General features: G+C 41.0%; 2 protein-coding genes across 8 annotated transcripts in view; one reads left to right on the plus strand and one right to left on the minus strand.

Moving 5' to 3' along the window:
• The window catches only part of SEC23A (SEC23 homolog A, COPII coat complex component), a 33,477-nt gene extending 26,601 nt beyond the window's left edge, over window positions 1–6,876 (minus strand). Inside the window, exons 1-2 of the mRNA XM_064658658.1 lie at window positions 6,864–6,876; window positions 2,770–2,787 (exon numbers count right to left, since the gene is read on the minus strand). The gene's annotated coding sequence lies outside the window, so the exon portion shown is untranslated. The remainder of the gene's footprint in view (window positions 1–2,769; window positions 2,788–6,863) is intronic.
• Window positions 6,862–15,021, plus strand: GEMIN2 (gem nuclear organelle associated protein 2). Of its 7 annotated transcripts, none has more exons than XM_064658664.1 (10): window positions 6,863–7,018; window positions 7,562–7,646; window positions 8,813–8,902; window positions 10,870–10,929; window positions 11,102–11,212; window positions 11,799–11,843; window positions 12,547–12,615; window positions 13,881–13,991; window positions 14,209–14,267; window positions 14,566–15,021. In XM_064658664.1, the coding sequence occupies exons 1-10, from the start codon at window positions 6,897–6,899 to the stop codon at window positions 14,603–14,605; spliced, it is 792 nt and encodes a 263-aa protein (XP_064514734.1). In that variant the 5' UTR covers window positions 6,863–6,896; the 3' UTR covers window positions 14,606–15,021. The 7 variants fall into 7 exon arrangements, with proteins under 7 accessions (XP_064514737.1, XP_064514734.1, XP_064514731.1 ...); XM_064658661.1 differs by lacking the exon at window positions 6,863–7,018 and adding an exon at window positions 7,025–7,186 and having other exon boundaries at window positions 8,813–8,914; window positions 14,566–14,845; XM_064658662.1 differs by lacking the exon at window positions 6,863–7,018 and adding an exon at window positions 7,025–7,186 and having other exon boundaries at window positions 14,566–14,845.
• The last annotated feature ends 130 nt before the right edge of the window (window positions 15,022–15,151 follow it).

Consider the following 15,151-nt stretch of genomic DNA (forward strand, 5'->3'; position numbering starts at 1 on the left):
AATGCTCCTAGGTCTCAATTTAGACTGTACTAAGTTAATGAACAGCTATCAGAAATGCTGGAATCCTCCTGAACTGGGATTTAAATCAGGAATTCTCACAAGCACACTGAAATTCTAAGTCCTGCCATTACATATGCTATGTGAGACTCCAAGAAACTCTCCATTTATCAAAACCTATCTCTATTTACCAAAATTATAATAGCATTGTACCTTTTGTTTCTATGACAGTTAAAAACTTTTCAAGTTATTTTAAATTATAGCTTAACTTAGTGGTTTTACTCTAATGCTGACTTTCAAGAAAACAGATTAACAAAATACATAAAACAAAGAGAAGCACCACTTTCACAGTTAATATCCTTAGGAAATAATCAATATTTTAATGGGCATGTCACTGATACTAGGTGCACATCTGCTCCTATCTAAACATGTCATGGCAATAGCAACACAGGGAGCATACGGGACTTTGTGCATAAGAGCACTTCCACCATCACTTTTACTCAAATTGCTGCAATACCATCAGGCAGGGGACAAAACTGAGCAAAAGGAGAGAATATCTGGAAGTTATAATTTCTACAGAGAGATCTGAGACAGAAGTTAATCCAGCTAAGAGAGGAAAGAACAGCCTGGTATTTCAAGAGGATATAGAATTTAAGAAATTTCTCTCTTAACAGATTAAAATCCATCAGTGTTTTGTAAAAAAGGTGAAGGAGCATTATCCCTGAAAAACAGGGTATCGATGCAAGAATCTGCACTAGGCAACTATCTCCACTATAACCACAAACTGAATAATCCCTCCTTTTAAAAATGATCTGAGAAGACAGAGCAAATTGCAATTTAAAGGTTATTTCAGCCATTCATTGGCATTGGCTACAAAGTACACCAACTCCAGCTCCAAACAGTGCAACATGAACTCACACTTTCTGTACTGGACTTCAAACTGTTTTCTCAACATTTTACTCTAGCAATGTTTGAAATGGCTTTACGCAGACATTACTTTTACCACACAGTTACTGCTCCTTAGAGAGCAATGTACAAGCACCAGTGTGCAGTGACTAATAATAAGCACATATATACATAAAGGATTTTTTGGACTTATGGAGTTACATACTGTTACTTTCTCATAAAGCATGTATTCCCTATGTGGAAGGCAAAACCTGCTAATAATTACTTTCTCCTCCATCTTTTCTTCCATCCTTTTCTTCCTTTTCAAGAGCCAATAATGCTGACCTATTTCATCATTCATCAAATGTGGACTCTTGGTCTGACAAGTTACATTCAGTACTATTTTTACAGCTATGCAGGCACATTTTCTGGGATAGCTGTGGAGAGGTACTGCATTATACAAGAACAGCAAAGCCTCCTGACCTACAGGGTACACACCAAACTGTGGACACCCAAATGCCACAAAATACTCATTGCCCTCGGAAAACAACAGAGAAGGGATTTTCAGAACAGCTGAAAGCAACAGCTCCCATGTTGGGATGTCACTGCTTTACCTTTGCTGCAGATTAGGATATCCAGACAAAACTAGCAATCCTTTCTGGCTTCCTTCCTACCTCCCACTGCTAAGGCTGAATGTACCTTGCATCCCTGCACCATGACAATCTGTGTCACAAAAGAAGCCACGCTTCAGTTGCATAGAGAGTCACTGGTTGACTTTTAGCACCTTTAAACATTTATACATCCCGGGTACATCTGTCCCAATACAGAAGATCCCCACAACAATATCCATTAATCCTCAGAAGCACATACAAACAAAATCAAAACATTTCTCTTTACGGCATTGTAAGAGTTCAGCACAGACGGACCAGAGTCCCACATATGACCATGTGTTTAAATACAACCAGATCAGTAACAGTTCACTGTGTACTTTTCTCACAAAACACCTACTTTCAGTTTATTATGCACTAACAATCTGGTAACAATTTCTTTATGCCCAAATCGCGCATCAGATACAGATCTATTTCAGTTTCAAGGAGGAACTCGAATGCACGAGGAGAATGGCTAAGTAGTTATCTAAAGCAATTACAAGTTGACAAATTGACAACATTTTCACTACTGAAACACAGCCATCCTCCAAACGTGCTCTCCCAGTCCTGTTACTGAGGACTTTCTTTGTTTTTTAATAACCAAGGTATGTGATAACCCGCCTAAATTAGAAGAGAAACACATATTCAAAAGCAGCAGGGCCTGCATTTTGTATAGTTTTACCTACACCTCAAGGCACCCCCGCCAGCGGCACAACGACGCGGGTACAGCAGAGCTTGGGCACAGGAGCGCCGCAGCCGCTGCCGGAGCGAGCCGCCCTTTACCCTGGGCGCAGCGACGGCCGTGCAAAGGCCGTAGCCCGCCGGCCCTACCCGAGCTCCGGCAGCCCCGGCCGACCACGGCGCTCTCGGCGGTCCGAGCACCGCCCCGGCCCGGGCGGGCGCTCCCCGCCGCACGGGAAGGGCGCCCGCACCCCCGGCCCGGGAGGCCGCGGGCAGCGCTGACCCGCCGCCGGCAGTACCCCGGGTACCTCAGGGCCACCGGGGGCCCCGAGAGCAGCGCAGGCCGCCCGGGGATCCCCCACTGCCACGGTGGGGAGCTCCCACCACACTCGCTCCGGACCCGGCAGCCAGGCCGGTGCACCCGAACCCCGCAGCGCGGGGAGCGCGGCTGCCGCCACGGCGCCGGCGAAGGACTGTCCTCCCCCCGGCACCCCCAGCTCGGCCCGCTCGGGCTCCCCGCACCCTGCGCTGCCCCCTCAGCCCTGCCCTGCCCGCTTACCCCGCGTCCCGGCCGCCGCTCTCGCCGTAGCCGCTCTCGCCGCCCGCCCGCTCACAGCCGCCCCGGCGCTGCCGACGCATCAACATGGCTGATGGGAGAGTCCGCGCCACGTCAAGGGGCAGAGCGTGGGGCGGGCTCAGCGCCGCCGCTCCCCGCCCCCGGCACACCGCGGCGCGGCCCCCCGGGCCTCCGTCTGCGTCCGCAACCCGTTCAGGAAAGGAGACATCCCGGCTGTCGGAGGCAGTTTCGCTTCCTCTACCCTCCGGCAGCGCTGGGGCTGCACCTGTGCTCGCAGGTGCCGGATGCGCTGCTCTGTCCGCAGCTACTCTGTCTGTCAGAGAATTCCTCGGGACTGAGCCAGCCAGGTTTCCAGGAGTCCTTGAGCTCACCCTGCTCGTTGCCCACCTTCCACTAGGTGTACTTATGGCAACTTTTTAATCTGGAAGATTGTTTACATGTTTCTTCAGCGTTCCTGGGGAAAAAATATACTGAAATTATATTCCTGCTCGTTTTTAGCCTGAAACAATACCTCATATTTAGAAATATTTATAAATACGTGTTTATTTACTATCTGCACAATAACTTTCACATAAACACAACTGTACGGGTTTGTTTGGGTTTTTTATTAGTGTGGTTATCTTTTTATCCCCCAAACCCAAGTTATAGTGACGCTTCGGTTTCAGGAATCATTTTAACGAGCCTGCCGCAAAAGGCTAGAACGGCAACTTCTGTCTTTCCTGAGATATCTCATTGCCACCGATTCGGACATGGGGGAGGACTGAAAAACATTCTGCTGACTGACTACCCCGTCCTGCTTTATTGCAACTCGGAGAACCATGCTATGACCTCCAAACAAATATAAATGACTAAAACATCCTTATCGTCTTTTCTTACATGTCAGATGTCATTATGATAGAATTTCTATGTTATTATTATCTCCAGTATAATTTGCCAGTCCTCTTCAGTCTAAAAACATGAGCATGTAAACAAAAGCAGAACTGTAAGGAAGGGATTTTAAATTTTCTCATCCCCAAATCCCACTGCCAGTTGGGGGAATATTAAGCAGGAGCTTGCCAAGGACACTTAGCCTCAGTCTGAACACCAAAAAAAAAAAAAAAAAAAAAAAAAAAAAAAAAAAAATCCAAACCCAAAAACCCACAACAGAGTGAACTTCAAGCAGATGCACAGAAAACAATTCAGTGTTATAATTTCAAAGTACTCAAATACTTTGTGAAACATTTTCGGAAAGTTACATTAAAAAGAGGCAAGTCCCAAAATCAAAACTGCGGGATGAAGAGTAAACCACAAGAGAAAAAAGAGGCAACTGATACTTTAAGACACATAAAGGAGAAGGGAAAATAAGAGAGTATACTACTCTGAAAATTCACTACGAATAAAAGATATACAGTATTTTTAACCAATCATCAGTACAATTAAATTTCATTACATAATAACTCAATCCAATGCTCTAAATTTCAAGAAAAGTCTTGCAGCTGTTATGATGGTGCAAACCACAGAGAAAATCGAGGAGAAAGAAAAAAATAGAACAGAAAATAGTTATATATTCACTATAGGAAATTATTTCATTAGCTCCCAGTATTAGAAGGTAGATTGAAAGCATTTAATTTTTCCTAATTCAGAATTTTTAGTTTACGTGTTAGATTCTTAATTTTTTTTAGCCAGAAGTGCATATCCACTAATGCAGCTTACCCTTTCTTTGGAAAAGTACTCTTCCATAATACCTATGCAGTTGAGGAGAAAGAATATACATTTCCAGTTTACTTTTCCTCTTTCTCCACAGAGTCATATTTGCTTGCCATTGCATCAGCATTGTTGGCAAAACTTGTTAGGAACAATTTTATTACCTGTGGAAGACTACCTGTAATAATTAAAAACCTGTTACTTTGTTTAAAAAGTATCAATGGAAAATTCCAGAAAAAGTAATCTAAAGACAGAAAGTATATTTAAAGAATATTTATATCTGTGGATTCTCTTTCTGTTCATAGTTCTTGACTTTACAAGAAATAGGAAAAATAAGTTCTGAATATTACAAAGTATTAGAAATGAACTTTTTATAGCTGGACTCACCAAAGCTTTTGTCTTGATCATCAGTCAGCCTGCCCAGCGTTATCACTGTAGTTTTAGCTAAGCAAGTTTTATTTCTAGTGGTGACTGCAACTGTTGCACACTCAACTAGGACCTTAGATCCGGGTTTCAGAATTAAAACTCCCTGGTACACGTAGGTGGTTTTGGAAACACCTTAAAACAAACAAAAGCCCTGGGAGAGGAGGAGTTAAGGTAGGTGTTTGATTAGAACAGCTAAAACACAGCCTTGCAGGGGAAAAAAAAAAAAGGGCATTCCTTTTTTTTGAACTCATGTCACAAATATCTAGAACTACTCCGATCTACTAGACGGACTGTGCGTAGCACCAAAATGACTTCACATGCAGAACTAATAGGAAAGATCATATCTAGACTGACATTTAGTGTAACAGGAATTTCATAATACATAATGTAAATTATTACAGCATCATCCTTCTGCTTTTTATCTTAGCTGAGAAGCAATCCCATTATGTGCTACCTTGCTTTCTGGCATGGGGGTGCTCCCACATAATAGTCTTTAGATAAACGCGTACAGGAACAATTCACACACTGACCCTTCCAGAATGAGAACTCTGTGTAAATTTATAGCAATTAATTTTATGTAACTGATTTCAACCACAGATCTCTAAGTATTTCAAAGAAGGGACAAATATTATTATTACTGGATGTTCACAGGTAAAATAGAAAATACTAATGGGTGAGTTTTTACTAAAGAGTCACTTGTAAAAACTACAGTGCATTAGAATAATGGCATAGGGCCTTACGAACGTGATTATTAAAGGTTTACACATAGTCATCAAAAATAGTGTTGTCCCAAAATAGGTCCTTTCACCAGGTGTGCGAGAGGCCAATCCACACACAGAGTTGAGGTATTTATTTACAGTTCTGCACTGAGAGAAGAATTTTCTAGGTGGCAAATTTACAAAGCCAGCAACATATCTACCAAAACTGTTCACTATTTATACATTTAAGCAAACAAAGGCATTAATATTCATTTGCTACAAGGTACCTAGAACTCTTATTAATTAGCATTCTATATGTTAATGATTCACTGCTCATAATAATTAGTCTGCACGCTCATTCTTTCTCTTATCTTGGGTCAGAGGATTTTTTGAGTTGGTGGTCACGATCTGCCCCTGCCAGAATTACCTTTAACCCAATTGGAGCTGGATCAGCACAGTGGCTGAGCTGGCTTTATTAGTTTCTTCCTTATCTTGGGAGTTCTATCAAATGTCCTTGTGGCTCACAAATTCTGCATTCTTTGTGTCCACTATCAGTGGTACATCCTTCTTCCCAGCCACTGTTAACCTCCCCCTAGGTCTGAGATCTTTGAAGCATGTCCAGCCCTAAACCTTAATAAGGCAATTCTACCAACAAGTAGTTTGTCTTTCTAACACCTGGGCATCACTTAGAGCTTGTTAGCTGCTCTCTGTTTCACGGATTCAATCACCCTTCTTCTTCTATGTAAAAATTTTACACATTCCACATTTTCCAACAACTGGCCTGGTTTGATGGGCAGTAAATTGGCACAACCCCTTTCTGCTCTGCTCTTGGGCCAAACTCCCCTCACGGGGTTTTCAGGGCAGCCGAAACGGCCGGAGCAGGTCGCGACACATCAAAGCGCACCGCCAGGCCTCCCTTACCGGGGCGCCCTGAGGGCTCCGCGAGGGCCCCATCACCCCCCGAGGGCACCATCGCCCCCCGAGGGCCCCATCACCCCCCGAGGGCACCATCACCCCCCGAGGGCACCATCGCCCCCCGGGGGCCCCATCGCCCCCCGAGGGCACCATCACCCCCCGAAGGCACCATCACCCCCCGAAGGCACCATCGCCCCCCGAGGGCACCATCGCCTCCCGAGGGCACCATCATCCCCCGAGGGCACCATCGCCCCCCGAGGACACCATCGCCCCCCGAGGGCCCCATCGCCCCCCGAGGGCCCCATCGCCCCCCAGCCGCGCTCCCGGTACCGGAGCGGCTCCGCCCCTCCCGCTCCGCCGCTCTCGCGAGAGCAGCGCCGACCGGCCATGGAGCCGGGCGTGGAGGAGTTGATGCCGCGGCTGCTGCCCGTGGGGGACTGGGACCTGGCCGAGGACTTCGACCCTACGGTGCCTCCCAGGACACCTCAAGAGTATCTGAAGCGCGTCCAGTGAGTGGCAGGGCGGATGGTTCGGGGCGAGCCCGTCACCTCTCCGCTAGAGCGGCGCGGCCCCGGTGCTGCCCGGGCCGAGCTGCGCGTCGCGGCGCGCCAGGGCGGCCGAGCGGTGCTGCCCTTTCGCCGGCAAATCCGTGTCTTACACACCTGCAGGAGGGGCAGGTACCGGTCTCCTCGCTCTAGTGACCAGTGACAGGACTCGAGGAAACGGCATGAAGCTGAGTCAGGGGAGGTTTCTGTTGGATATCAGGGAAACATTCTTCACCCAGAGGGTGGTTGGGCACTGGAACAGGGTCCCCAGGGAAGTGGTCACAACACCAAGCCTGACAGAGTTCAAGAAGCGTTTGGACAATGCTCTCAAGCACATGGTGTGATTGCTGAGGTGCCCTGCGCAGGGCCAGGAGTTGGAATCGATGATCCTGATGGGTCCCTTCCAACTCATGCTTTCCATGACTCTAGGAGTATTTCAGAGACATCCGGCATATATCCACCTGTTACAGAATGGAAAAAATGCAGCCACTTGATTTTATTTTGTAGGATTGAAGCAGCACGATGTCCCGATGTGGTCGTGGCAAAAATTGACCCCAGAAAATTGAAAAAGAAGCAGACAGTAAACATTTCAGTAAGTTTGAGAGCTTCTACACATTTTGAAAGGGGAAAAAATAAAGGGCAACAATGTTAATATGATGTTTATACTAATTTTGGGAAGTCGGCATAACTAAATAGCACTGCTGGATTTTAAAAGCATTTAAAGAATTAAATGTCTGGATTCGAAAAAACATCTGTGCAACTGCTGGTTAACAGCAGTCTTTATAACTGATTAAATTGATAATATCCATACTATATGATACACAGCAGACTATTTTACTGTCTGAGGAAATCAAATGTTGCATTAAATTTTACAAATATGTAATCATAAAATTAAATTAACCTGCATAAATTTTAGAAGAAAGATCTCTCCATACGTATTTTAAGGTTTAAATTTATATCTAGGGTAAGGGTAGTAAGTGCAGCTGAGCTTTACTAAAGTCAGACAAAATTCTACCACCATTTTTTCCTTATTGGTAATAATATTTTATTGGAATTTTTCCTTACTGCCCAAGCAAATTTTTCTGTTGTTACATTGGCCTGCCAGCTTGGTCTTTAATCTGCTTTCAAATAGTTCAAGAGACCAAGTTTGCTGTTCTCTGTGTAATCTGAAATTTCACTACTAGATTGCTCAAGGGAAGTTTCTGGTGCTGACATGACCGTGTAACTTCTGTGACCATTCTCTTCATCTGTCTGTAGTGGAATTCTTAAACACTTGTAGAAAGATTTTAATTTTTTAAATAACTGTTTCATGCTAATCTTTAAAAAGGTTATATCTACTTAATTGTAAGAGTTAATTTCCTAGATGTTTTTGTGATCTTCTGTCTTCTGAACTTATTATCTTGACAAGTAGAATGCCTAAGATTGATAGCTTCTGTCCAAGGTAAGGAAACAGCACCCTGATTTTTATAAACAGGGAGATTAAGGCAGAATAATTGCTAAAAGAAAGACCTTAAATATTGACAATATGTTTTGAACACTTAGTTCTGCTTTCTGTGTAAATATGAGAAGAGTCAGACAGAAGAAATTTTGTCTGAAGCAACTCTTAAGTCAGTCTTGGATGCGGTCATGAAGTTACCTTAGGTGAAGATTTAAAGGATATTGTTTACCTAACAGTAAAGATCCACTGATTCTCTTGTTCTTAAGGATTCTTCTTATAAAGCTCTCTTTACATTATAATTATTGCCGGTGTTTTCTCAGATTTCCGGATGTCAGCCTGCTCCTGAAGGATACTCTCCAACACTCAGGTGGCAGCAGCAGCAGGTGGCCAATTTCTCAGCTGTACGTCAGGTACAAAATAGTGTATGTGAGGGATCTTGCACAGTCTAGATAGAATATCTGTGCTTTCTGGGGGACAACTTTACATCTAGTATAGAAATATTATGACTTTGTGGTAAAATAGATGTTTGTAGGCAAATGTTTTAAGTTCTTGAAAAATAACTGAGTATATACTGTATGGCTTTTAAACCCCTGATAAAAGTCTTGAGAGAGTCACATTTAAAAAATTCTTCAACTTCAGCAAAAATATGTCAGTATTTAGATTAAGTGATATGGAGTAGTTGAGGAGGAACAAAAACCTCTATGATGTGATCAGTTATATTAAAACCAAGTGCTAGCAGGAAATGTTCTGCAGAACTCAACTGAAAAAAACAAGTGGATTCTAACCCACCAGGACATTCATAAAGTAGAACACACTTTCCATTAAGGAATCTGTTGACACCCAACAGATGTGTGGCACCCATTATGAGGAGAAATATTTATTTGGTAAAATGTATTTGTAAGGTTGTAGTGTTAGCACAGACTTAAATCTTTCCTAACACGTTTGCACCCTGCTCTTAAATAACAACAAAACTAGAAAATTAAGCACTCTCAAAGGGTAAAGGTTCTAGGTTCAGCTAAGCTACAGTTCTAAACTAAAGGAGGGTCAATTTAGATTAGATATAAGGAAGAATTTTTTCACAATGAGGGTGGTAAAACACTGGCAGAGCTTGCCCAGAGAGGTGGTAGATGCCCCATCCCTGGAAACAGTAAAGGTCAGGTTGGATGGGGCTCTGAGCATGATCTAGTTGAAGATGTCCCTGCCTATGGCAGAGGGGTTGCACTACATGGCATTTGAACGTCCCTTCCAACCCAAACCTCTCTCTGATTCCATTATTCTCTGTGTACAGTTCAAACAGGGTGAAATGGAAAACATAACAAAGATGAGATCATTTGAGAGATCATTTGTTACCCCAGTACGGTGGACAGCATGCAGTGCATCGATGCTGCACTGCAGGAATACCTCAAGTACTGAGGTATGACCAGCTGTGCCAAAGCTGCTGTAGCACTGAACTCTGCATGAACTCATGTACCATGTTTTTTTCAGGGAGGAAAATCAGTGAAGGTGGAGATGCATCTAAACATTAACTGAGCTACCCCCTGTTTCTATGAGGGATCACATTGCATCCTGTATATTAGTCATAATCTAAGGTTTTAGGAGAACTAAGGAAACTGACATCTAAAAGAATATTCACTGTATAGATATTTCTTTAATGCACAAATCAATTGTCTTCTCATCTGTGCCAGAATTAACACTGTGAAGTGTGAGACTATCCTAAAAAGTCTTTAAAACCTAAAAAGAGCATTGGAAATCACTTGTTCAAACACTGCCTCAGCTGCTGTTACTTACAGCATTTTTATCTGTTCTTTTGTATGGCTACAATAACAATTAGATTGGGAGACAAATTTCTTCTGTTACAGAATGTTTACATCTCCCTACAGGAAAACTGTCAAGCAGACCAATTTGTCTTACATGGCATCCCCATCAGCTAGAAGAAATGTGCTAAGGAAGCACACTTGCCTTCTTTCAAACTGTTCTGTAGACCTCTGATGCAGATACAGACCACTATTGGAAATAGGATATTGGCTTTATGTGTGGTTTTGGATTAAATCAGTGGATTTTTTCTTAAGTTTGTTATACCAAGAGAAGTCTAGAAGACTATTAAAGCTTATTACCTAGGCTAAACTTTATGCAGTAGACTTCAAAATTCCTTCAGCTTTAACATTACTTCCAAAAACACAGTATGAGCACCTTAATTACATTTCTGCTAAGAGGCATGAGAAATACTTGGCCAGTTGTGCTGCCTATAAATCTATTGATTTATAGAAAGTCATAAAACATACTTTTCGTACATTTTAAGAGTAATGAAGAGCACTTATTGCTAGGATAAAATAACTGCAGAGTTAAGCTGTGATTTGGCTTTGTTTTAATTACTCAGAGCCTGAACAAGCACAGAAATCACTGGCGGTCACAACATTTGGACAGCAATGTTATTATGGTGAGTAGAATTCATAACAGTGCCATGTGGTTTGTTTTCCCACTCATTAAATCCATGGTTAATCTTGCTTTTATGGTTTCATGCAACAGTTTAAGAATATTATCAAGTCTTTTCTCCAGTGTCTTCAAGACAGCAGTATTACACAGTTTTCATTTATTTTTATTTACTTCAGCCAAAATCAGAGGATGAAGAAGGCTGGAAGAAGTTCTGCCTGGGTGAAAGAATACACTCAGAAATAGATGCACTACCCAATAATGAAAGTATAGGAATTGATTACATGAAGGTAAGTATAGGACTTATATGTAGTTTTCAGCTGTTATTTTGTAGACTAACTGCCAGAAAAAAATCCTACTGTTTACTACCACTTGTGCTAAATAGAAAATAGGCTCTCTGGTGAGTGCAGAAAGTCCCATTTTTCATTCCTTTTAAGCAGAAACTGTGAAGCAGAGAATGAGTTTATCTCTTCAGTCAAAAAGCTGAAGAGTTCCTTCATCTGTTGTCAGCTTAAGTGCACTACTTTGTTGCTTGCTGATCTGAATGGAAAGTCTGCATAGACTTCTTTAGTGTTTGTTGCATAGTGATATGTGATTACCCTCCTCATAGATGTTATCCTACAAACATGCCTTTCACTGCATCATTTTGAAAAAACAAAACTTTAACAAAAAACAGTAAAAGCAAGGTTCTCTGATACCAAATTTGACTAGACCTTATCTTCAACTTGCTTGAAGATTTTTTAACAGATTTCAAAGCTCTGAACAGACTTTCCAATCACTAGAAGTGTCTGAACATCACCTTAAAATCTTAGCACATCAAATTAGAACAAAAATGTTTATGATAATGTTTGCATTTTCCAACTTCATGTTTTTCAGGTGGGCTTTCCCCCTTTGCTAAGTATTGTTAGCAGGATGAATCAGGTAAGCCTACCTAGTAAAATATGAGAAATAATGATGTAGGCAATGTTACTGTGTGATTCTGACTGTTGCAGCAGTCTTATCTATTTTTCTGTGCCTAGAGTAGGCAATTGTTTATTACAACTTCTATTCATTGTACACTTTGAAGGAAGACATGTAATCATTATCTCACCTTCAGCTACAAATAACTTTACTAGGGAATATTTTTCGTTACTAGTTTTAAGAGTATTTTGTTGTTGTAATTTCTCTATAGAACATTTAGTGTTTGAATTTTTGCTGAATGCCCCAATAGGTGCTTGACAATGTTTTAAGGTTTCTCATTTGGTGTTTTAAGTGCAGCCCTTCAACTTGATTGTGAACTTTTACATACATTGCAAGACGAGTCACATTTATCATTCCTTTACTACGTTTCCCACTAGTCATCTTTATGCAGAAACAACTAGTCAGTGTGATGCCTCTTTCCTAATCTGTAACTATTTATCCATAACTTTTTGTTAACACTGAAAATTACTTCATTTTATATAAAGTTCTTTCCGGGAAGTGGTGCTTAACACACTTACTTTACCCTTATATGTAACTTCAACATGGAATAAATACCATGGAGTATCACAGTGGAGTAGAAATATTTTATAATAAAATCCTTCAGCTAGAAGGACAACAAAACTAAACATTTCAAGTATTGTCTCTTTCTGTTCCTCTTTTGAAGGCAACAGTAACCAGTGTCTTAGAATACCTGATAAGCTGGTTTGGAGAGAAAAAATTTACTCCAGAACTGGTAACTTTTAATTTAACTACTTGCACATGAATGCGTTAAACGAAGCATAAATTGTTTATAGTTTTCTATTAAATTATTTTGATTTCTAAAGAGTTTTTTAGATGGATGTGTCATATTGTTACTTTCAAAGCTTTCTTGGTTAGATATTAAAATAAGTATTCACAGAACTTGCTGGAAGGCTGATTACAAAACATACCAGATACAGACCTAACAAGTATTACCAAAACCCCTCCCCTTTTTATCACTCCCCAAACTAACTTAAGCCATAAGGCTTGACAATTATCAATGTTGGGGAGAGCAGAGGGTCAGAGAGCAGCAGCTTTGGTTCTGATCAGTTTAAGCTGCCAGGGTGCCACACACTGCATTTACCAACACCTCCATTTTAGTTTGGAGGTGCATGACAGTGTGCTGGCAAAAACATATTTAATCTTTTCATGTGCAGCACACACCAGAAAGCTTAGCTGCATTAGTGTGGCGATAAACCAAACCTAAGAAATCCTGGCACTGTATCTACAGAACACCTTGGTGAATGCATCTCATCTCCTTCAGTACCACAAAGCAAGAGAGTCATGAAAAATTACTTACATGATACTAAACACAGTTTCACTATTTTTGAGTCACTAAAAAGCCTTTCACGTTCTGTCCTTTTCTGTAGCACTTGTTTCTTTTTAAGCAATGTGTTGCAGAGAATGTGCACATTGACTTTTACTTTAGTCCTACAATGAAAGCCACTAGACACTGTAATTAAATGAAAAAGTTAGACTGGTAGCAGAAATTATATTTGTAAGAATGCAGTAGAATTCTATGAAGTAAAATGCAAAGGACATGTTTTCAGAGTGGTAGAAATCTTCAAGCAGATCTAACCACTAATTCCACAAAGATCTGACTTAATAGATTCACTCTTCAGGAATGTTTTTCTGCAGATTGTGAAGTTAAAAAAATAATAGCCAAGTAATACTCTTTAGATATTACTAAAATAATCCTTCCCTCAGATGGTAATACTGTAAGCTGTATTAATTTGTATTTTGGCCAGCATTCAAAAAATACCAGGAAACCCAGGAGTACTCCTCACAATCTTATCTAGAGGCACGAAACTCTACCGCGTAGTGTCTAATTTGGCTTTCAAAATTCAATTACAGCATGTAGCACTTAAATGCAATTTTGTTTTGAGACTTACACTCCAGTCCTACTCTGTATAACAATAACAGCTTGAATCTTCAAGGAAATGCTTATAATTAAAACTTTTGTTATTTGAATCCTCACAGGGTAGATGGCTTTATGCGCTGTTGGCATGCCTAGAAAAACCTTTGCTACCTGAAGCTCACTCCCTTATTCGACAGCTGGCAAGACGATGTTCAGAAGTCAGGGTAATGGAGGTAAGATTTAATATAACATTGTGCAAAGGACTTGGTGAATTTAGCAGATCAAGAGGATTATTTTTCAATTCTTGAAGTCTTAGTAATTAACTTTTCATGTCCTAAGTTTGCTTGAGAATGAAGGGAAGACTACAAATACATAAAACATGGCGTGTAACAGCTTTTCTATTTGACACAGATAACAAAAGAACTATTCTAATATTTACCTCTTTTTCAGGAGAACAAGAATGAAGAACAAATATCAGCTCTGAACTTGATAATATGCTTAGTTAGCAGGTAATGCAACTTATACACCTAAAACAGTAATGTATGTCCAGCATAAATGTGTGATTACTTGTCCTAACCTATATTCTTTTAAAAATGATATAGCAAATATACTTAGCTAAAAGGACTTAAGATAAACCTAAGAATAAAGTAAGCTTATTCCTTTCCTCAGACGAGCCGCCTGAACCACAAAGCTGTAATTATGATAGAAACACTAAAAGAAGAGCTAGAAATCAAGGGATCTAAGAACTCAAAGTATGGAGTACATTGCATTAGAGGTGTTTTACCATATTCCACTTTATTCCACTAGGTACTTCGATCAACGTGACCTGGCTGATGAGCCTTCCTAGGCCATTTTGACAATATCCAGTATTTTGCATTGCCACAGTACAAACAGCATTATCAGAGTTAACAGCAAGACACTGCACTGTTCAGACCCAAAGTACCATACAATCCCTTCAGAATACTCTCACCCTAATGCATTTGGGACAACTATGAGTACCTTAAGCTGAACTTTAGCATGAAATTGTCAACGTCTCTGATACCATCATCGTGAAATGGTAAATGAACTGTCTGGCATCATCTCTCAAGCTCCTCTCTTTGTAAACTACATTCTTGGTTAGAAATTTCTACCATTTGAGTAATCCTATGAACACTGCTATTAGGTAAAGTCTGAGGTTACATTACAAATGATTGTTCTTTTTCTAACAGACCTATTGAGGACTTTTTTTAATAAAATTAAAGGATTTTATGGAGTGTTTGTAAACACTGTGTTTTTTCTCAGTCTATACTATTTAACAGCAGCCTTACTATAGAAATTTACACAGCTAGGGTTTAAGGTACTTTTTCAAGTTTTGGTGCCTGAGCTTAAGCACTGCTAAGCAGTTCAGCTATAT

This window comes from Pseudopipra pipra, chromosome 6, assembly GCF_036250125.1.
Source record: "Pseudopipra pipra isolate bDixPip1 chromosome 6, bDixPip1.hap1, whole genome shotgun sequence".
Lineage (NCBI taxonomy): Eukaryota > Metazoa > Chordata > Aves > Passeriformes > Pipridae > Pseudopipra > Pseudopipra pipra.

Bases quoted from the DNA above. Each gene is read 5' to 3' on its own strand.
- GEMIN2 (XM_064658661.1), top strand. From the start codon at position 7,035: ATGGTTCGGGGCGAGCCCGTCACCTCTCCGCTAGAGCGGCGCGGCCCC. The intron at 13,992-14,208 runs GTAAGATTTAAT...CCTCTTTTTCAG, and splicing joins CAGAAGTCAGGGTAATGGAG to GAGAACAAGAATGAAGAACA. The intron at 14,268-14,565 runs GTAATGCAACTT...TTATTCCACTAG, and splicing joins ATAATATGCTTAGTTAGCAG to GTACTTCGATCAACGTGACC.